This window comes from Salvia hispanica, chromosome 4 (genome assembly GCF_023119035.1).
Source record: "Salvia hispanica cultivar TCC Black 2014 chromosome 4, UniMelb_Shisp_WGS_1.0, whole genome shotgun sequence".
Classification (NCBI taxonomy): Eukaryota; Viridiplantae; Streptophyta; class Magnoliopsida; order Lamiales; family Lamiaceae; genus Salvia; species Salvia hispanica.
In genome coordinates, this window is record NC_062968.1 from 33556997 (window position 1) to 33581653 (window position 24657).

Below are 24657 nucleotides of genomic sequence, written 5' to 3' on the forward strand. Positions count from 1 at the left end.
GTCTTACCTAGTGAGGGACGAAGAGAGTAATTGTTTTTTCGTTGCCTCTATTTATCTCATTATTTACCTAGTGAGGGACGAAGAGAGTAATTGTTTTTTCGTTGCCTCTATTTATCTCATTATTTACTTATGTTCTTTGCTATGGTTTGAGAAGTTGTGGCATCTATATCACATGACGGGCGAAAGTGATGAGAGAGAGAGCTGACTGAGATTGTGATATTTAGAAAGCTTGTTGGTGATTTTCTTTTTAATTGCGGTGATGGTGAACATACAATCTTACCTTCTCAACATCATACTGAAGTCGATATGTGTTATGGTTTCACCGAGAGTGCTCGATATATTGGTTAGAAAAGTGTCTGAACCGGTGGACATGATTATTCCTGTTATTACAGGATGTCCTAGATATGTGCATTCAAAGTATTTTGATGCATTGAAGTCATGAAATGTAAATGTAATATTGCATTTTATGTGCACATCATATATGTACATGATCAAACATGTTGTACGCCTGAAGCTCTTGAGGAATTAAAGAGACGTAAGGTGTTAATGGCTTCATCTATTGCTGCCATAAGGCCCAGAAGTGGTGAGATTGTAGTTAGAGACTTTTATTAAAAATGCGAATGCTAAATTGTTTATTCAAGGACTTTGAAACCAAAGTACAAGTGAGCCACTAACATCAAGCTTTTTTCAAAACTTTTTACATCTTATTAAATTGACACTTTTTATCTTACTATTAACATTTTTTATTTCAATTGTAGGAAGCAATGAAAAATGTGTACAACAGTACACTGATATCTGTCTACAAACCTCAAACTTCATTTTTCAGATTTAATTATATATTCCTTGTCAAAGAATATTTGTGGATTAAGACCAACCTCATCAACCAAACACCTGTGTGGTAAAAATAATTAGAAATTGTTACTGATATTGCACCAAAATCAATAAGTTTCTCAAGTGCGCACCGATAACTTAACGAAACCACTAATTGCACATCTGAAAAAGAGAAATGAAGAAATGATAAAAAGAAGAGAAAATATTAAGAAAAATGACAATGTAACAAAACCACTAATAGTTAGACCTCAATCCTTTCACATCTTTGTCCATATCAGCAAGTATATTAAGGGCATGATTGGTAGGGGGTAAAAACCCATAAAAGATAAGAAAATGCACTGTGCGACTTCCTTCTCCAACGTTTGGTAGCTCTTGAATTTTTCAGACGACCCGATACAAAAGTGGCGGATCTCTTAGGAATTGAGATTAGTTTCAGAGGTTGAGGCATTTCACTATCAGGGAAAATTTGTGGTATAAGTTTTTCACTGTTTCTCTGAAAATTTGAAAGCAAGTTTTATACCTAATTTGCCCTCTTTCCTTCTCCAACTACAAGCACAGATCGACATCCCTTCGACCTAAAAACACACAATTGCTGGTGGCGATTTCAACCTTCCGATACAGGTAAGTCGGTAGTCTTAACGGTGAAATTATCCCCCAAATTTCCATAACCTGAATTTTTGTGTTATCAACTGGTACCCCTGATTCTCTTCTCATCTCTTGATTCGAAGAGTTTAGTGAGCTGGAGCGCCTTGATTTTGGCTTATGCTCGGATGGGCTTGTGTGACGACACATTCTCTGTGTTTCTAAGGTTGGAGAGCTCGAACATGGTGAAGCCTAGTGTAGTGAGTTGGACTGCAGTGATAGGCGGATTTGCTTTTAGTGAGGGGCGAGAGGAGGCGGCTTTGGAGCTCTTTCGACATATGCAGAGTGCTCGAGTTCAGCCTCACCCTTTGATAGTTGCTAGTGTGCTCTCATCTTGTGGTGAATTATCAACTCTTTCTCTTGGTAGAGAGATTCATAGCCACACGATTAGATTGTGTATGGCTGAAGATTCATAGCCATTCTAAATAACATAAGCAATAAACTTTCCATTAAGTCAAAAGATAATCAAATCCATATTTCAGCGCATTACTCTAAATAACATAATATCTTGTACCTGCGGAGATAACCAAAATAGGTGACATATTCAACCGATGCTTCCACTCATTAAAACTCTTTTGGTATGCTTCACTCCATATAAAAGAAGAATTCTGTCGTACTAACTTCATTATCTATTGAATAATAGTCGAGAAATATTTCCAGTTGAAAACCAGTTCAATCTTTTGTAGATCCACTTCTATTCCAAGACCTGACACCACTTGTCCCAACAATACCACATGTTCTAGCAAAAACTCACATTTACTCAATTTAGCATAGAGTTGTTCATCTCGCCGAACTTGAAATACATGCTCATCTGTAATTCATGAATATACAAGCAAGTCGCTAATAAAACGAACTACTAACCATTCCAGTAATGGTTGAGAGACTCTTTAAACTGATAAAAAAAAGTCTTCGATTCTCGATAATGAATATTTATTCTTCACTGTCATTTGATTCAACATTCAATAGAGTATATAAAGTCGCAATGTGCAGTCTTTCTTCTTCAAATATGATATTGGTGCACTCCAAGATGAAACACTGGGTCATATAAATCTCCTACTAGACAACTCTTGTAACTGATTCTTAAATTCTTGAAACTCTAATGAAGACGGTTGGTAAGTAGATATAAAAATAAATGCAGTGCTCAATAGAGAAATATGTCTCCTGATAAGGTGAAAATCCAAATAAATCTGCACTTCCAATAAATCATAAAGTCGATCTAGATAATATAAGAAAACTTGGAACAATATATTGATTACCGTAAAATATCACTCGATGCCGTCTCGATGATTATATTACCATTTCTTTTACTTGACAAGCTACCTTGGTTCAATGAAGTGAAAATCAATCTATACCCATAATAATATCAAAACTTGTGTATGAACAAGAGAATCAATATCCGCTGGCAGCTCAATTGAATTAACTCGCAACACATTCTCTAGAAAACCGTGTATATTGAAATAATGTCAGCTCATAATCAACAAACATAGTTCTTTGATTAAAGACAAAACCTTCTCTTCTTCTTATCATACACTTCTTCGTATATATTTAGCATTGAGTTCTGTAGACAAATCATCTGAACTGAATACCAGATGTTGTATCATAGCTTGTGGGACTGTTTCCCCACCAAGAGTAAGTATTGCTTCAAAGAAGAGATACCCTACCTTCTTCTGCCACACAACTCATCTGATTGAACACCGATTCTATCATTTTTAACTATATCCCAGCCTCAGTCAGATTAGTCACATAAAATCAACAACTTCTACTCTTCCGAACTCTTTAAATTTTCTACCTCTTTACCTCATCATTGATCCATGTACTCTTTGTTCTAAAAGTCTGAGTAATCCCCATATGATGCAACATGTATACGAAATGCACTCTATAATTAATAGACAATGTAGGGCGGCTAACCCTTCTCTCCTTGGTGACAAATGTTCATGATAATTCAAATGCATGTGCGACTTATAACTAATATGTATCGTATGATATTTATGAGTGTCATGTCCCAGCGGGATTCTATCCCCGCTCTGATACCACCTAAACTGTCACACCTCAACCCTTATGACTTATACACTTACTATAAATAAATTCAAAATTTAATTTGAATAATCCACACGTCAAGTAAATAAAACACACATTATATAATTTCAATACCAACATTTATCAAGTACATATTTCAAACATTCTAAACTATAGTGGGACCCTCTCACCACTCTATATACAATACACTTATTTACATGCATAAATGATTAGGAGGAGAAGGTTGCCAAAACGCGTCAGCCGCCGACCCTGATAACATGTGCAATTCCTACGACTCATCTCAACCAAATACTTCACTCATATCTTATTCCTGAAAAAAATATTAGTGGTTTATATGAGCCACAACTCAGTGTATATAAACCTTACCTTTAATTCCACAGCTCAAAAATCAAACATATTCTTTAACCAATATATATAACAATTAACAACAAATATTACAAATAATTCCATACACATATGCACATGCCACATTGTTCGGTTCATTATGCTGTGATAGTTCAAGCCTGGTATGTGCCCGAGATTTCCAATATGCCAATATGATTTGACCCGAAGGTCCCACTATGATTGATCCAAGGGTCCCAATATGTCCACTATGATTTCAGATCCAAGACATGACTATCACAGATCCTCTTTAATCAAATGATTCAATTAATTCCAATACCATATGCAAAACATATCTAATCACATATCCATATCATATTCCACTACATAATTCCAATATAATATACTATTAATATATTTATTGCACCAAGCATTTATCTCCATCATCACCACTAAACACATATCATATCAATATAACATCGTATAATTCAATTATTCAATTTAACTCAATACATAGCAATTAACCACATAAAACATGTAAAATTAAAAATGTGATTTATACACACCTTTACGATAATTAATCTAGTCAGGAACTTGTTCCCGCTTCTCGCTCCACAACATGTGATGCTATTTTCCGAAAGCTTTCTTCCCCTTCCCGTTCTTTTTATTTTTCTTCCACTGAAGTCTCCTAAAAATCTCTTTCTTTTTCTTTATATATATATATAGAGTTGTGATCAATGTCGAAACCTTCTTAAAGACCGAACTAGAGACCAAATTTGAGCCACTCATTTTACTTTATCTTATGGTTATGATTAATTTAGAATTAATTTAATATTTTATTAAATAAAAACATTTTTAATTTATTTATTTTTTAATTTTTTTCATTTTTTTTAAAAATTTTTAAAAAAATTTTAAAAATTAAATTTTTTTTTTTTAGTATTTTTTTTTTAAATTTTTTTTTATTCGATAAAAACTTGCTGGAGTAAATAATGAACTATATTCACTACATAATGAACTAAATGAATGTATGTTATGAAGTAATTTTTCGCATTCATTATATACTGAATTTACTTCAACTGAAAGATAATTATGTCATAACATTATGAAAAAGAAGATATCAATGAACTTCTATGGAATGGTTTCACGGGATTCAGCCAATTGTCTTGATTGTGGAATATCATTGAGAAATAGGAATCCGCGTTATCAAAGGATTTCCTGCGATTATTTCTAGTATGGAATGAGTCAATCATCCACTTTGGTATCTTATTGAACAAAAAGGGCGTTCCTCCATTGATCAAGAATTTCCATTTTCGGGAAGTATCATGATCATCCAATAAGAAGGGTTTCCATTTTTTCAAATGAACAATTTGAAGACCTATTGATTCTAACAACTGATTGCAGAGTTGATCATTCGGACCTTTCAATTCATAGATGTAGATCTCGGACCCATGAATGGGGATATTCCCGAAACTCACACAGAAAAAAGGAAGTGAGTTCGACAAAAAGAAAAGCAACTTGGACAAAAAAAGAAGTGACTTGGACACTCATTCTTATATATATATATATATATATATATATATATAAAGAGAGTCCTATTAACCACAAATCCATTCTTAAAGACCGAACTAGAGACCAAATTAGGGCCACTCATTTTTCTTAATATTATGGTTATGATTAATTTACAATTAATTTAATATTTTATTAAATAAAAACGTTTTTTTTATAGATTTTTTTAATTTTTTTAAATTTTTATAATATGATTAATAATTTATAAACATTCACGTCGGTCAATAGCTGACTCATGCATGTAAATTTTGATAATTTAACTCCAAATGACATATTCTTAGCTAAGTACTTAGTGCTACGTGTCACTTATATATTTAGTGGTGAGGTAATGATTACTGAAAAAAAAACATTTCATATATTAAGTATAAATATATAACCATAGCTTAATAGTTAGGACACTAGTCACGTCCACTTTTGTACTTTTATATAACAACATGTACATATACTCACTAAATTTCCATGCACATTTTGACGTGTAATACAATATTTCCATACACAAATTCACATTATTACACATACACACGCTTATACTTTTCAATAGTTATGTAATATACGTATATACCCTCTCTCTCTCTCTCTCTATATATATATATATATATGGGAGCATTAAACTACTTTTACCCCTTAGAGTACTATTTCCTTTTTAATCACATCCATTAGATTATAGTAGTGGACGGTCAAGATTAGATTTCTGAAATTAATCCCGTGTTGCATTATGATTAGCATTCTGTGCATTATAAGGTTATAATAGTAAAAATATAATGCCTGGAGCACGTTTCAAAACGGCAGTTCCGATAATTAAGCGGGATTTTGATACACCTTCCAACTTCTTACTCTCTCTCTCTCATTCTATCAAATCAAACACGATCAACAACAATTCTCTCATTTTTCCAAACAAGCCGAACCCTAGCCGCCGCCGTTGAAATCGCTTTGAACCGGCCGCGACTTCGAAGCAGGGTTTGACAGTGAAAAGCGACGTGGGTCGACGATTCCGAGTCTCAAAGTTCAGTTTTAAGAGCGCGAGCGACGTCGGTCAAGTATACATCTCCGTTCTTCGTGTATGGTATGAGTATTAAGTCTCGTTTTTTAGTAAATTTTCTTTGAAAAATGTGAAATAGTGAGCATTAGATGATGGGTTATCAATATTTGGATGTTTATTGTTGGTTTCTGAGTAGAATTTGGTTTGATTTTAGGGTTTTCGGTTGTATTCATCCTCAATTTGACGATTATTGTCGACTTTGCTTTAAATGTTCGAATTTTGTGGTTCTGGTGTATTTTTTAACGCGCTTTCTGTTGTTGTTGTTGTGTGTGTTAGTTTTGCGATGTCGAAAAGAGGCCGCCCCTACAAGAGCCAGCCCACGCAGACCGAAGGTGAGAATGCTGCGCCATTATAAGAAACCGATTTTGTGTTTTTTCATTGATTTGTTCATTATTTAACGTTCGTTGTGCATTTTATGGTTATTTGTTTGCATTACAACTCTTTCACATAGCTGGGTAGTTGTTCTTCCAAGTGGTTTCAAATTTTTAAACATTATTCCTTCAATTTTCTGAATTATTTGTTTGGGTTTCATCATTATTGTTCTGCAGTGCGGCTAGAGAGAAGTTTCATACATTATTCAAAAAATTTTGTGCATTTTGTTCCTGTTTTTTGACATTAAAACTGTATTCCATATCTGATATAATGTTGCTAGAAGTGTTTTACCTTTTGTTTAAATTATGCAGTTATTTTTCTGCATTATTCGGTTGGATATCAACATTATTGAAGTTGGTTGCAAATTTTAAACATTATTCATTAAATTTTCTGAATTATTTGTTTAGTTTGCATCATTATTATTCTACAATGTGGGTAGAGAAAAATTTCATGCATGATTTAACATTTTTGGTGCATTTTGTTCCTGTTTTTTTGAATTACAACTGTATTCCATCTCTGCTTTAATGTTGCTAGAAGTGGTTTACCTTTTTTTTTACATTATCCAGTTCTTTTTCTACATTCTTTGTGTTTGTGTTAGTTTTGTTGATGAAGGTGTGAAGTTGCAGTGCTTATTTGGTGCAGTCAAGATTTCAACATTATTTAACATTTTTTGTGCATTTTGGTCATGTTTTTTTGCATTACAACTATATTCCATAGCTGATTTAATGTTGCTAATCGTTGTAAACGTGGTTGCTACATTATTAAGTACATTTTCTGCATTATTATACGGTTCATTAACATTATCCAGTTATTATTATGCATTAATTGTAATTGTGCACTTTCCTTTTTGCAGCTTCCAAACACCCAAGATTGGATATAGATCAGGCTGTGGATGATGTACTGCCTTTATCAGTAGCACAAAAGTTTAGAGATAGAATTAAGGAACAGCAGAGGGCAGAGGCTAGTACCTCAACTGAAGATGCGGACAAGAGGAAGACTCGAGGGAAAAAGGTTGACCATTTATACACCAGGAGCACCACAAAATTTGTGAATTGTTTGAAAGAGCTGACCCCACGGCAAAAGGAAGCAGTGGAAGAACTTGGATTCGGGGCCATGCTACACTACAACATCAGCGAGATCCCCGGGTACATCGCCTACTGGGTTCTCAACTCATTGAATCTTGCACGCTGCCAGATACCGTTGTGTGGGGGTGGAGGCTTGACGATCGATGAGGACGATGTCCATCTGACGTTAGGTTTTCCAAAGGGGCCAACACCAATCACAAGGCCAGTTGATAAGCAAACCGAATTCCAGTTCAACGACTACGTTGCAGAACGTTGTGGAAAGAGTCGTTACAAAATGACAACGGGTGATGTTGCGAAAGTGATTAAGCAGGAGGTGAACGGTGGTCCTGATTTCAAACGGATGTTCATCTTCATGCTAGAAAATGCAGTAATTGAGACGCCGGCGGACGGTAACTTGAAGCCGAAGATTCTACATTTCATCGACGATGTTGATGAGATTAGGAGTCTCAACTGGTGCGGCTACGTCTTATCAGTATTGGAGGCCACCTATCCTACATGGAAGAAAGGTGACACTGTATATTTCACCGGGCCTATGCACTTTTTATTGGTAAGTGAAACCCTTTCTGCATTAAAAGTGAATTTTGGTCATATTGAAGCATATTTCATATTTTGTTTTACTTATGCATTACTGTCCGTCATTTCTTGCATTAAAAATAATGTATTCATGCATTAAGCATACCAGAAAATGGATTATTGACCTTCAGTACCTCTGTGTTTACCAGTTGGCGTATGTGGACCGCGTGGTTCACATCCGGAGGCGAGTCAGCCGGGCCTGGCCAACAGTAAAAGGCTGGACGATGGAAAACTTAAAACAAAGAGAGGAGGCTGAGCGCGACCAATTCAGTACTGGGAGATTGGTGGAAGAGAGGAAGCAAGGAGACTGGAAGATGTGAACAGAGGAGGCGGTGCAGGACCCAGCCAGAACAGAGCTAAGCGTATAAGAGATAAGTTTATCAAGTCAAGCACTCTCTTGGGCTACGCGATTTCGACGTGGGTAGATGATTTCAAAATGATTCCTATTGAAATGATGGAGGATGACTGCGTACGAGTAGGTAGTCAAATTGGGAAGAAGTTGTTGGGGTTGGAGGAGGAACATGTGGTTGAGCAAGAAGAGATTGTTACACGTTTGACTCAAGCGAGGGAGGATGAAGAGGAGTACAGTCAAGAGTGGATTGATGAGATGGAAAAAATGATGGCGGCATACGACAAGAAGAAGACGATTGCAAGAGGCTTCGATAGGCCATCTTTTGTGCTGGACGGATTTGAATGTCCTGACCCGTTTGCTACACAACAAACCCAGACGACAGACGGGGCTGGTGGTTCAGGGACTAAAACCACTGATGATACAACACAAGATGAACCGGGTGGCGCTGCTGACCAGGGTGGGGACACAGCAGCAAAAGATGGTGGTGGCCGGCATGAGAAAACTTCCAGTTTAGCAGCGACTGAGGTATGTTGTAAGATACTAAATTATTAAGTGTTATTAATTAGTAACAATATTACAACTTTTCTTTTTTGGTCGTTTGTTTCTAGGTGCCTAGAAGCAGTGGTGACAATGAAGTGAAGGATAGGGTGGATGCAGCGGCAAAGAGTAAAGCCGAGAAAAATAAAGACAAAACAAAGAGTGCAGCCGTAGGGGACACCGTCAAGGTAAAAAAATCTCAATCACAACTTGCATTGTGTAATAATATAATCTCAAGTATAACTTGCATTATTTTCAGAACTTCTGTACATTATATGTATATATGTATGCATTATTCAGTGCATTTAGATTATTTAATTTTTGAAAAAAAACCAGACAACTAAAGGGAAACGCGCTGAGGTTCCGGCAGCGAAGAGAAAACAGCCAGCTAGGGATGGACCTTCAAAGGCAGCAATGGACAAACAGATGGACATTCGGCAGGAGGTTGAGTATCTAAAGGAAGCCTTCATTTTCTGCATTATTAGTTTGTAGCCATGCATTATTGAAATGTTATTTTATTTATTGTTTAAAGGTACAGGCTGCTGCACCCCGTAAGGGCGTAGTGATTGGTGTTGTGCGAACAAGTGAGCCACCGCAACTTGTAGATCCAAAACATGTAGGTGGAAAGGCTGGTGATCAAAAAAGGCAAGAGGGAAACAGATCGCACAGGAGTCGGATGCGGATGAGGTATCGAATAGTGTAGTTAATACAAGGACTAAAGTAATAGATCTACTAAATGATTGTTATGTGTCTTTATTATTTTGCAGAAAGCAACCGGACGAATGAAGAAGCCAAGTCTGGCTACCCGGTCTCCATTCCACGAGAGAGCTGTTAGACTGACCGCAAAGCCACACACAGTGGACAAGCAACTGTACTACTGGGTTCTTAGCACGGCGGAAAAGAACAGGTAAAATTTATACTTTAGATATTCTTACTTTTGGGACATATGAAATTGTTTTAACTGGTTAAACATGTACAGGGATCAAGTTGTCTACCACGACAACTGGAAGAGTACTGTGCAGATCGAGATGCAGTCATTAGCGCCATTCAAGCCTGTGAGCCCCGATGTTATCGACACATGGAGCTCTTACCTGAATACAATGGAAAAGAACAAGGCGCCGGAGACAGTTTCCAGACTTTTCTTCTCAACAAGACCATGCGTGAGTGAACACCATTCTCTCCATGTTTATGTCTCGTTACTATAATTATCTAAAGTTTGTAACGGCTAACACAAACAAACTACAGATTCAGTCAATGGTGGACGCACAACCCGAATGGACGGAAGAATTCCAGTTCGATACATTCTGGACCAGGGTGTTGGAGGAAACAATTGGAACGGGAAGCTATCAGTGGGACAAGTATGAAATGGTGAGTTGTAGTTAAATAATGTAGTCGTTTCTTATATGTACTGGAGAGAATTGTGTTTGCTAATGCTGCTTCCGTTGTGCAGTTTTTCTTCCCAGTTTGGGGGGCGTCCCATCAGTATGTGATCTGTTTTGATCTTGGTGATTCCAAGATGAACATCATTGATCACACATTGGCTGAGACACACGGGACATTTGGAGAGAAATATGGGGACACACCCTCTGTTCTGGTAATATACATTACACATTATATTTTGTGCATTATACATCACAAATTGTACATTATGTTCAATTGTTCAAATTTTTTTGGTTTTGGCGTGTAGAAAAAATTCTTTGCAGCAGCACTTACGAAGTCCAAGGTTTCAAAAATGGCGGCTCAAGTAAAAAAATGTAGTGCGCATGTCGTGACAATGCCGTGGAGGAACAACAGTGGCACCGTGGACACGGGGGTGTATGTGATGAGGCATATGGAGACGTACTTCGGAGAGAAGGAGAAGGATTGGGACTGCGGTCTAACTGCAAAAGGAACGAAGAGCCTGGAATTGTTGCGCATGAAGTTTGCGACGGTGCTGCTAACTTCTCCACACAACTCGAAGACTGGGACCAACCAAACACAAGCCACGAAGCATTGGATGGATAGGCCGCCTAAATTCAGCTTTGAAAAGTGGGTCGAGAATTATGGGCTCGAGTGAACTAGATGGTTTTTTATTTGGATATGAACTAGATGTTTTTTTAGGATGGGAAGGGTGAACATCGAATTTGTGGGTTCGAATGCTTTGGATATCTTGAAATGTTTTCGATTTTTTGGAACTAAATGTTTTGGATACTCCTGAACTAGGTGATTTAGAATGTTTTGGATATGTAGGTACAAAATGTTTGCTCCACAAAACTGGTAATTGCTTCAGATAACTTAATAATTACAAAATATTGCCTAATAATGAACAATATACAGGGAATAATGTATAACAAAGCTATCGAACATATTAATGTTATACATTATGCAAACTACAATGCATATAACTATACAAATAATGTAAATAAATTGATTTATAATGCAATTTTCCGTGATGTTAATGAAGTGACATACCAGTGCATATAACAAATAATGTAACACTTATACATGCATAATGTATGTAAATATGCCTGTAATGCAAGGTTATTCAAATTATAGAAAATACTGTTTCTCCAAACGACCGGTTCCTGTAATAATTCTGAAAACGAAACAAGTACTCAATTCAATTAATGTAACAAATAGATAACAATAATGCACAATAAAACTTTTATAATGAATATTCATTTACACAATCTAGTTCAAAGTGGGAATAAATAGACTAAAACACTGAGCATAAAACGCAAAACAAAGAACAATAATGCTGTTATAATGAAAATTAATCAACATTTCCTCTTTCCCTTACGCAGCTCATTCTCCGTTTCAAGCTCTTTAAGCATAGGACAATTTCTAGAGTCGTGATGGCACAACTCATCGCACGCCTTACACCGTCTAAGGGGCCTAGTAGCATCCTTGATAGCCTTTTCTCTCTTCGAAATCAGACGACTAGCGGAGCTGCTCGCGTGCCCCTTCGTCTTTACCACATCCGGAGGGTGGACCTCGACGACTTCCGGCCTTTCCATTCCATAAAACTGTTCAATCATTCGCCTCTTCTCGGAAGCGGATGGCAAAGGAGTTCCAGCATGAAGTGAATTACCAAGTTCCTCCAATCCACCTACGAATGCACGAAGCACATCAATGTCCGTCTCAAATCGACGAAGAAATCCATAGAACAGTGAGATCCCTTGCTTTGAAACGTTTTGCCTTTCATCAACAACGGACTGTGTAGGTAAAGTCTCATCAACATGTCCATGGACAGCCTTAACCAGCGGAGTCTTCATCCATCTACTTGCACAGTAGTTATCAGGAATCTTCTTTACTTCATTGTTACGGAACAAAAAGAAGACATGGCTGCACAGATAGCCCTGCCTACTGAATAGTTTGCAATCACAAGAATATGAGTCGTCAGTCCTATCATGTCTCACAAAGTAGGAATGGCGAAGGCTGTCTCCAAGTTTGTAGGTGTCAACACTGTCTGCAGATGAGAACCCCAAAACGCGACATCTGTCATTTCCCTCAACGATCTCCTCTTGTATTTTCTTGAACATACTATCTGTGTACAGAGTAGAAGCATGTTTCTCGAAAGGCAGAGTAGTGGCCAATATAGGCAGGGCAGTCGCGTCTTGGTAGTCCAGCTTTGTTCTACTATTCCGCTGAAAATCCACAGCTTGGTTGAAATTCAAGTAGAATTCGGCAATGTTGTTGCGTGGCTTGAGAAATTTTTTATAGAAGTTGTTCTCTGACTCAGAAATAGAGGTGGTCCTAATCATCGAGCCCATCGGGAAATCTCTGAAGTATGCAGGTATCCATAATTGCCTGTAGTCGTACAATGTCTTCAACCAACCATGGTCTTCCAGGTCGTAACGTTCAAGTACTCCATTCCACTCTTCTTCGAACTCGTCGGGTTCAAGCAGATCCGACCAGACGCAGGCATTGAACTCTTTCTTGAAATCTTCGTCCCGCAACAACCGACCAGGAACTTTATTGGCCAACTTATGCATGATATGCCACATACACCATCTGTGGCGAGTCCCGACAAGAATCTCTTCAATAGCCGATCTCATCCCCAAATCTTGATCTGTAACAATCATCTTCGGAGCAAACCCCATACATTGGACAAAATGTCTAAACAGCCATGCAAAAGCGCCTGTCTTCTCGTTGCTTACCAAACCAGCAGCAAAAGTCACTGGTCGTCCATGATTGTCCTTTCCCGTGAATGGCGCGAAGATCATACAATACCTGCGTAACATAAGCCAACATAATTCAAGAAAATTGCATATGTAATGCATGCAAAATACATTGTAATGCATACAATAATGTACATATTGAAATGTTATAATGCACGACAGGTATACCTATTGGTGTTGTAGGTGGTGTCAAAAGCCACAATATCACCGAACATGTGGTAATTCCTCTTCATCAAACCATCACACCAGAACAAAGCAACAAGCTGGTTGCTAGCATTAACCTCGTACTCGTATGTGAATGCTTCAGACATCTCCTTCTTCCTAGCCATATCATCCAAAACCATTTGTACGTCAAAACCATGAGCGTATGCCTTGATGTCTCGTGAAGCATTCCTTATATCCCCAACATTGCAGCCAACGAGCTGAAAACCACCCAGAATTTCCTTCAGCACATTAAACGTGAGCGTGGGACCTATGTTAGCCTTTGAACAATCAAGGATAAATTGGTGATGTACGTCGTCCAACTTTCGATTGATTGACATAAACTGCTGATGCTCGGTCCCAACCATGTAATGGTTATGAACTTCGTTAAACTCCTCAACAGTATAACCTGAAACTCCTTCGTCGGAGAAGAACTTGAATGAGATACTGGCTTTACAACCACAACGCTTGGATAAACGTCGACGTTTTAACGAAAAACCAGACCGTGCATTTGCTTGGTCATCCTCGCTCGACTTCTTGCTGCCTTCCCTGTTGCATACCACGTTGTACCAAGTAATTATACCATCAGTTTTCCTCATTTGTGATTTGCGAGTATCAAAACCAACAGCCCGCGCATACACATCGTAGAACGCGAAACAAAAATCCAGTGATTTGAACTTCTGGCCAACCACAGGCTTCAACTCTTTCGAACACTCAGGTACAACAACCACTGCACACAATCACAAAAAACAAAACTCAGCTAACACAAACATTATGAACCATAAAACTTGCATTATCTATCTACAAATTTACATTATCCAAAACTAAATCTACATTATATGTATCTAATAACACAACACCCTAGTTTAATTAAAGCGTTTAACACAACATAAAACGTGCATTATCTATCTAATAATGTAAATTATATAGTACTAAATCTACATTATTTGTAGCTAGTACCACAACACCCTAGATGAATCAACGTTTCTAAACCATAAACAAGACAAACTAATAGTTGGATTATTTATTCACAACTTTACATCCAGTAATGAATGAACATTAAGATTAACAAATAATACAACATCCAAGCCGCCCGTCCCTAAACCCTAGCCCATGCAAACTCAATTCTAAACCCTAGGCGACCCCCTTTAATTAACAGATACAGAATGTCAAAGAAGTTTGCGCTAATATGTGTGATTTGGAAATTAATGAAACGTGGATACAAAAAACTATGACTTCTCGAAATTAATTACCTTCGTCCATGTTTGAATCATTTCGTCCATTGTTGAGGAACCACCTTCTTCCATTGTATTAACGATAATATTCCAGGAACACTCCCAAAAATAACGCACAAACGCACAAACTGCATACGATAATTATAACCAAGGCACGTTTCGCAAGATTTGATTTTTAACGAAGAACTAACGTTGAAAGATGAAAGAGAAGAGAGGTTATTTTCACGGTGAAAGAGAAGAAAAAATTTTGGGAGAAGAATTAAAAAACCGACGCAATATTCTGTGAGGAGAAAATCTTGGACTTTCCATAACCACCAACATTGTCATTCCCTTAAAAGCCCTTTTCCACTTTTTTAATTAATAAAAAATGCATGATCAGGCCTTAATTTCGGCCATTAGATGATAAGAATGAATGGTTGGGATTAAAAAGGAAAAAGCATATAATATAGGAAAAGTATATGAATACACCTCTATATATATATATATATATATATATATATATAGGGATGTATTCAAATCCTTTTCATATCTTTTGTTTTAATATTAGTATCCAATATAATGACTTAGGGCTACCAAACAATGGATTGAGCCAAAAACGGTTGCTACCAAACGCCATTAAAAACAAGATTAACTATCTAAAATTGTTGTAAATCAGTTATCTGCGAAATTGATAAAAGCCCCATATTGCTACCAATCATGCCCTAAATAAACAAAGAATGTCTGCAAATAAGGATGTCAATCAGATAAAGCTAGCGGGTTTCGGGCCAACCCTACTCGAGTTGCGGGTTAATCAAGTGCATGCTAATTAGATTGTGACTTTTTCAGGTTATAAAGATTCAATCCTAACCCTAAATATTCGAGTTTCAGGCTAGCCAAGCTGCTACCGATTAAATTAATATGTGGTCATCTATTACATAATAATAAAAATAAGTTATATTTATAGAAGGTAAAACATTTAGTTATGATATTTTTGTGATATATGTTTAAACTCAAACATAATTAAATATTAATTTAAAATTTATATAAATAAAATAAAAATTAAACATATATTAAAAAAGTTTGAAGCATATTCTAAAAACTAGAATATTTCCTATAGTTAATTAGAATTTTTTAAATGTATTTATCTACTACTCCGATTATATTAATAAATATTTAATATATTCTTGCTCCGTTCATTCGAAGTGGAATATTTTTTTTTCGCCACGAGATTTTATGTAGTTTATTTTGTGAGTTATGTGGAAAGAATAAAGTAAGAGAGGTAAAAAAGTTGACAGATTGATGTTTCCGTTTTTAGAAATGTTTCATTTAGATGTCAAACATGAAGAAATAATAGACAATAGTCGTACCTTGGTCCAACCCATCGAATTTTGGTTTTGGCCCACTTGAGTCACGGGCTAATCGAATTGTACTTTTATCAGGTTGGGAATTTTTTAAACCTAATCCTCTTAAATTAGCGGTGGATAAGCCCACCTGATGCGGGCGGCACTAATATTCCTACCTGCAAATAGGAAAAGGATATAGTTTAGCGGCAAATATAAGTGCACGAACCAAATATGTAGATATTAATCACCAATCCAAAAGACATGACTCTAATTCTAAGGTCAATGCCAAACCAATCAACTCTAGGTGCTAGGTCCATTCCCAGAGTAATATGTTTGTATTGTCCATATAAGAAACTGTAACATCCCGATTTTCTGTGCCTTTTTAATTGATTTGAAGACACGTCGGATTTGTAGTCAATTCTTTTTATTCCATGCCCATAATCTTTCGACCAAGTATTCAAATCTGAGTGAGGAAGAATTTCATTTTATTTTCCTAAGCGCCTCGATCTCCAATTTTATCAACATCGTTTCTTCTACAAATCAGAGGAATTTTAAATATAGATTTTGGGCTAATCCAAGTACATAGATATTTTTATCCAAACCCAAGTGATGTTTAAATATTACCGTAGATATAAGCAGTACCACGTTCTTCCTCCACCTTTATTCTTGTTACCGGGAAAAGAGGAAACCAAATCTCAAACCGAAACCATCTCCACCTATACGTGCGCATACGTTATTCAGTTTAGTTAGGCACATTATAATTACCTTACCGAGAGCAAAAAGAAGAGAAGAAATACGTTTACCTTGTTTCTGAAATTGGGAGCTGCAAGAGGAGAAAAATCAATACAACACATACTTTCATCAGTTCAGCAAGCATCGTTGGAATCACGAAAATCGAGCGGCATCGGAGGCGGCAGCACTGCTAGGCTGCTCGACGAACCTCGAACAGCAGCAGCGGAGTCTAGGCATCGAAAATTCTCAGCAACCGGACACCGAACGGATTGACGGTTCCCCGGTGCTGAAACTGATCGAGAAAGAGAGAGTCTGATGAGATGGCAGCAATCGAGAGGTGGTCACAAATCGAAGACGGAGCGACTTTGCTTCTGAACGTAGAAGTCGGCGGTTGGGATGAGAATCAAAGGTGGCAGCTGCGAGTGACAGTGAGAGAGAGGGAGAGAAATAAAGCTGCTTTGAGAATTTGAGAGATGAAGATAGAGGCAGTTTTGAATTGGGGAAGGAAGGAGACAGAGGCAGCGGCGGACTTCCGAGCAGGCGCTCGCTGGCTGGCTCGACCAGCGACGGTGACGAGAGCAAGGAAGGAGACAGCGGCAACCTTGAAGCAGCGGCGAAATGTCTTCAAGAGACCAAGAGACAGACGGAGAACTAGCTAGAAAGAGAAAGGGAGAAGGGATAAGTGACGAGTTGGAACAGCGGTGACGAGGCACTGTTGAATGCTGGCGACGATGCTGATCGATGAAGAGGGGACGCGGGTGCGGGCATTTACTTTTGTTGTTGAGATAGAATGGAGATGCGTTGATCGAGCATTTCCTTTCCTCTAGGAATGAGACTAATTTAATGGATTGCTTGAGCATCTAATCCATTGTTGAGCACATGGAAATGGAGTGGGTAAGTTCTCTTTTAGATTTTAACTTGTTTGATGAGCACATCTATTTTTTTTTAGTCTCGAGCATTATGGAATTGAAATGAAGGGAAAGGGAAATAGCCTTTGGTTTTTTTTTCTAAATAAAGTGTTGGGCTAGTGTAATTTTGTTCGGCTAAGGATTTTATATATTTATGATCTAGTTTAAATTATGGGGCAGCGAGCTTAGTTCATGAAGGGAGTCGGACATGTTGCTTGATCGTTGGGCTGCTTAGCGAGATTAATTAAATATCCGTTTTAATTGAGATACGAAAGCTTTATAAATTATCCTAACGAAGAGTTGGGATAAAATGAATATCATATAAGATGCATGCATTGTTATATAAGTTTTATTTTTGCAAAGTCTAATTTTAGCATTTCATGTTCTTTGAAAAGGGTGAATTTCATGCACATCTTTTGAGGTCGGAACTGAAAGTCAATTTGAGGAGATAAACGAATGAGGTTGGCTTTCTTTTTAAATAAGGACTATGTCCTAAGTATGTTTACTTCAAAGAGTGCAAAATATGTTTCTCATGCCATATTTTTGTGTTGATGTGGGACCTATCTGAAGTGGCTTTTGCCATGTATGGTTAATCGAATTCGGGTCTGACTAGGGAGTGAGTCCCTACTTAGGCTGGTGTACACCCAGTAGATCGTGCGCTATCTTTTTGAGTTGGCCGGTCTAGTGACTTGGAATGTGGCCACATTCCTTGTCATGTAGTTCAGATATGGTATGGTGATGTTGATGATGTTGAGGTTGATGGTGATGATGATGTTGGTGAAATGTTTTAGTGACTTGGGTCCTTTCAAAGTTAAAACCCCGAGGTCACTCGTTAATGGCATGATAAACAATTTTTATAAAAATGTTTTCGGCATGAGTCCACTGAGTGCATCAAGTACTCACATCAAGTACTCAGTCCTGCATTTGTTTTAAAAAAAATGTGCAGGTTGAGCGGTGACTAGCGCGGTAGGTGTTGAGCATAAAAGTGAAGAAGATGTTTATCAAATGGTCGGAATATGTTGTGTCTTCATACATAGCATTATTCTACTCTCGAAATGCTTCCGCTGAATGTTGTTTCTTTTGAGTTAATGTATAAGTTGAGATAATATCATTTTAGTTGTTGATTGTCGAAATGATACTCTGATTTTATTCGAGCTACTTCTATTATATTGAGCTTTGGTCGAGTTTTGTTGTTTCCCCCTTTCTTTCCCGCTTCTTTAATCCTCTCCTAGTTGCGATCAATCGTGTTTTCTATCCTTAGAAAATGCGGGCGTGACAGAAACCCACCTCGCGAGTGCCTATGCCCATATCCTCACAACTCAAAAGTAAGATCCTAAACAAGGTGAAGTATAGTCGAGAGACAACTAAATTATTATTTTAAAAATAAATCATATTTATCACTTTTGGATGTCCCATGAAAATAGATTAATTCTATTTACAGAAATTTTTTTCTCTTTAACAAGGCAAGTCTCATTCTCCACTAACAATATTCCTACCATTTTTTGTGTATTCTATCTCTCTTACTTTACTAATTGTGCATTAAAATTCGCATTATTTCAAACATTGTCTACTAAATACTTTTTAGGGAAGGAGTATAAAAGAAGTTGTACAACAAATGCAGAGAATGAGAGTACTTATTACCCTGTTAGCACCAAGATGAAAATAGATACTAAAACTCTCGTAAAATCTCTTGATTTCAGTATATCGTCCGTCCCTATTAATGGTCCACTTTCACTTTTTACCGTAAATGATAGGTATATCACACATTCAACTAACTCATTACACTCACATTTTATTATAAAACTAATATACAAAAATGAGACTCGTATTCCACTAACTTTTTCAACACGCTTTTCTTTACCTTTCTTAAAACCCGTGTCAGAATCAAAATGGACAATTAATGAGGGACGGAGCGAGTATATATTACTTTTGCCATTTGGATCGAAATCGTTCCCACTTAAACAATGTCCAAAGGTGTACTAAGATAAGTCATTTCTGAACTTGTGTTAGTATAAGAACATACAACGAAGTACTTGTAGCTCTGAATCCTTTTTTGCTTTATTCCCTCAAAAGAAATGAAAAATGTTTAATTCAACAAAATCGACAAAAATATGAATAGCGAAACTTAATTGCAACTTTGCAAGAGAATGAAATCATAACAGATTGGAAAACTAACAGCTTCATTGTCCAACCTAATAGTGTAGTTACACTTTTTGATTGACATTTATCGTAGATTTGATAGTGTTTGGTATTCTTTTCAGCTTTATGATTTTTAAGTGAGCTTAATAAATAGTATCCCATAATTATTTTGATCTTTCATACTCTCTCCGTCTCATGCTATTTGCATTTTTCTGATTCGACCCACCTCGAACTATTGTCATTATTTCTATTTTAAGTAAAAAATTGAGTAGTTTATTAAGATATTAGAGTTAATTTTCCTTATTACACTTAAAAGTTAAAATTTAATTTAATTACACTAATTATTTAATTCTTAATTTACAGCCTAAAATAAAAAGCGCGAGTAGCATGAAATAGAGTAGTATTACTCTTAGAGGTCCAATAACAAAGTAGTTTAAAATTATTGTTTAATTTTGCATGCGAACGTACTGCTTCACTGTCCAATCTAATAGTGTAATGACCCTTTGAATTGATATTTATAGTGGATTTGTAGTGTTTGGTATTGAATGATTTTTAAGTGAGATTAATATCTCATAATTATTTTGACCTTTTCATATTACTCTTAGAGTCCATTAATAAAATAGTTTAAAATTATTGCTTAGTTTTGCCCATTTTTATACTGAAAAAAATACTGACATATATGAACGTTATGGAAGAGTGAGGGGTAAAGATTAATATTTTTTCCTACCAAAGTACTACTCAGAAATAGTGATACATTCAATCTTCAAATTTATACTAAAATATTCATAAACTGACATGCACACTTTTGGTGAGCTTAATATCTCATACTTAAATTTTTTGACCTTTCATATTACTCACCATTAATAAAAAATAGTTTTTATTAATAAATAACTTTTCAATTAAAATGGTACTAATTCTTTTAACATTTCTCCATAACACTCTTTTCAACGAAAAGTATATTCTTATGAATTTGTAGAAAAACCTAATAAACTAGAATATATTAATATAAGGACATCTAGATAAGTTTTACCACCAAATTACAATTGTGTTATCGAATCGGATGGCATGCAAAATTATAAACAAAAAAGGGGTTCGGCCTCAAAAATTCAAAATCAATGCAGGCCCATCAAGTTTCAATTCGACTGCCCGTCATCAACATATCCAGATATTTGAGTTTGTGATTCTTATACTTTAATTTGTTTAATTAATAGTTAGAGAGGAGTACTTACTACAGTCCCCCACACATAAACTGGAGTAACATTTATAACATTAATATTTATAATTTATAAGGTGTAATAAAAATTATCACTGTATTGTCAACTAACTTAAAAACTTTTTATAATATAGGCCAGCAATAGGCTAGCCATTCTCTCCCCTGCCACGTCAGCAGCACTAAAAAATCTACCTGCCACATCAGATTTAGGCCAGGCATAGTAGCCATAGGCCAGCCGCAATAAAAATAATTCAAAATATACTACATTTACGGAATTAAAATTACGATTAAATTACGGAATTAAATTTACGACACATATACGGGAAAATTAATCCATTCCATTCAAAAAAAGTACAAAGATTTAAAAAAAAAGTACATGATCTTTTTAAAAAAAAAAAGGGCTTCCACACACGAGCCCCGCCACTCTCTACTCCTCATCGCCATCGCCGCCGTCCTCGCCATCGCCGTCGCCGCCGCCGCTGCCGCCACCCGTGGTATCTGAGCCCACGTCGGAACCACCTAGCCGTGCCCTCGCGACATCCAAATCAACCCGCATGCTCTCGAGCATCGAGTGAAGAAACAACTTCTCCATGGGGTCAGTGGCGGTCCTCCAATCTTGGAAGACCTTGTACATCTGAGCCCGCGTTTGGTTACGCGAATGGAGAGTATACTCGAGTGGGGCGGCGGGTGGGAGGGCGGAGAGGACCTGGACCTCGCGGGCGATAGGGGGATCCGCCCCTCGCAGCCCGTTGCGCCCGCTTACGTCCCACGGCCGGGCGGGCGACCGGCAAAATGAAGGAGGGGATGGAAACTCCTCGGCATCCGGGGAGGTCATGGGATCCGCGGCTAGCCCGCCCTGTAGTCGCCGGTATAGTTCGCCTCGCTTCTTCGGCCACCCGGCGTCGCACCCCGCACGGAACTTCTCGGAGTCCTTCAGCAACAAAAAGCACTCCCGAGAAGTGGAACTCCTTGTACGTCCCCGCCAAGGGGAACTGACTCTCGGCTATCCTCCGGGCGTCCTCCTCATTCTACCCACTAGTGAGCTGACGGAGGGCGTTGGCGTACAATCGCCGAAAACGGCCGACCGCGGCCCCGATGCGCTCCCACCCTTCCGGACCTCCTCCCCGCTGAAGTCCTTCCCGTGCCGGCAATGCCTCTTTTAGGCAGCTCTAATCTTCGCCCACATGTTGACGACCCGCCTGGTTGTTCGCAACCGGCGGATCGTCGCACACCTCCAACCACCCCCGGCCACCCCGGCGTACTCCTCCTCCGTCCACTTCCTCCGGCCGGGGGTGTCGTCAACAACGGGCTGCGACGACTCACCGACCGCCTTGGCCTTCCCCTCGTCTTCTTCTTCTTTCTTCGTCGCGGCCCGCCCCGTTGGAACGGGACTGTCCGGAACGCCGAGATCGATCCCCATGTCGTGCAATGACAAAAGATCATCGCCAGTGAACTGCGTCTCCACCGGGGTCGACGTGTGGGACGACGCCGTCAAAAATCCATAGAGGGACGATAGACCGTGTCCCCCCCTCCCCCGGTGACCCCTGCATCCCCCCTGCATCCCTCCCCTGCCACATCATCCCCATCATCTGCTGCAGCATCTGGGGCATACCTCCCCACCCGCCACTCCCCTGGCTCCCCGCCCCGGCCGGCATCCCCCCCGGCATACCCCCTGGTTCCCCCCCGCAATCCCCCCGGTGCACCGGCCATCATCCCCATCAACTGCCCCCAAGGGACGTTAAACCCTGGGCCCATCTCGCCCGCCCATCGGCCCCATCCAGATTCCACAGTACCGTGGGAGTCTAAGATCCACTCGTCAATGGACTGGACTCGTTGTTGTGATCCATCGCTCGATGATGCTCTTGTACAGAAAGTTAGAGAGAGAAAACTCGTTAAAACAAGTGGTGCAAATGAAAATGAAACGAAAATCGCGTTTATATAGGTTTTTTTTTTAAAAAAAAATAAAACAAAATTCGGCGCGCTGGCCGGTCGCTAGCCGATCGGGCCGCCACAATGGCGGCCAGCGCATCGGCCAGCTGCTGAAGGATCGGCCAGCCCACGCCGATCGGCTCGCCGATTTCCGACTAGCCGCCTCCAATGGTTCGGCTAGCCGATCGGCCAGCGCCGCGAATCGGCTAGCCGACCATTGAAGATGCTCTAAATAATTGTAACAACAACTTTCATGTATCATTAGAATTCTGCTACTACTATCTATAAATTTTAACGGTATCTTTGAATGTTACATCTGACTTGCATAATCTCTCAACAAAATTAGGATCATCCCAAATTCATACTACAAAATAAATCATGTACTACCAAACAATTGAATTGATGACAAATCATATTTTGGGGATATCTTTATGTATTTACATGAAATTTTATATATGTATATCCGGGTGAAGGTAGAAAAAATTATAAACAAATAGAGATGAAAAGAAATACAGTAAGAAAAAAATATCGCATTTAGAGAAAATACAGTAGAATTGAGCTGAAATTTATAATTGTGGAGGGTAAATAATGGCGGTAAAATATTACCGTTGAAAAAGTTCTAGGGGTACTAAAAATTCATACGTATTCATATCTCTTACTTTAGAAAATAATGTTTGATTTGTAATTGTTTCAATTTGATCAGTTAGAGTGTTTATTAGGATTTCATTTATTAGATTAGTAGTATCATTGGTAGTGCACATTTTTTTCATGCAATAAAAGTGCAACAAAAATTTTGATTTAAAACATGGAGTATATTGTGTCGCATTGCATCAGATCTAGAAAAATGCATATGAAAAGTAAATATATTGAAATACAAAAATTTATTTAATTACAAGGACATCTTAGGAATTGAAATTTTATGTATATAATTCAAATACATCCATCTAAACAATAGATTATATTTTATAAATATTCTATTATTTCTAGTTAATATAATATATTTTGATACAATATAGGAGTATGTTATTCCAATTAAATCTGTCACGCCACATATGTCAATATGCTATAATATTGAAGAATCGATACGCACCACAAAAAATTGAGCGGAAAGTAGACATTCGAAATGACAGAGAAAATTTGCAGGATTTGAGCTATTCACATGGCCAACTATTAGTGCACTTAGCTAATCATTCATTTTATTTTTTTTAGTATGAATAAAACATTACTATATTTATTGTGTTGGGTGGTGGAGTAGGTAGTGGTGACCAAACCTCCAATTTTCATTTTTGAAAAGTAGAAAGAAGGTAACCTTTTTTTCTCTATTTACATTATTCACATGATTGAAATGAGGGCCAATTGAAACATACAAAAGATGACATGGGACCATAGGTTTCTATGAGTTGTCATTTTACTACTATATTCTATATTGGGACTTCCTAACTTTTTGTTTTTGTATTATGTAT

At 37.8% G+C, this 24657-nt stretch overlaps 1 protein-coding gene across 1 annotated transcript; it reads right to left on the reverse strand.

The window, feature by feature from the left end:
- Nucleotides 1–12047: 12047 nt before the first annotated feature.
- LOC125217606 (protein FAR1-RELATED SEQUENCE 5-like) lies at nt 12048–15313 on the reverse strand. Its single transcript, XM_048119135.1, has 3 exons — nt 14970–15313; nt 13684–14446; nt 12048–13567 (listed from the first exon to the last, which is right to left on the reverse strand). The coding sequence occupies exons 1-3, from the start codon at nt 14977–14979 to the stop codon at nt 12112–12114; spliced, it is 2229 nt and encodes a 742-aa protein (XP_047975092.1). The 5' UTR covers nt 14980–15313; the 3' UTR covers nt 12048–12111.
- Nucleotides 15314–24657: the final 9344 nt, after the last annotated feature.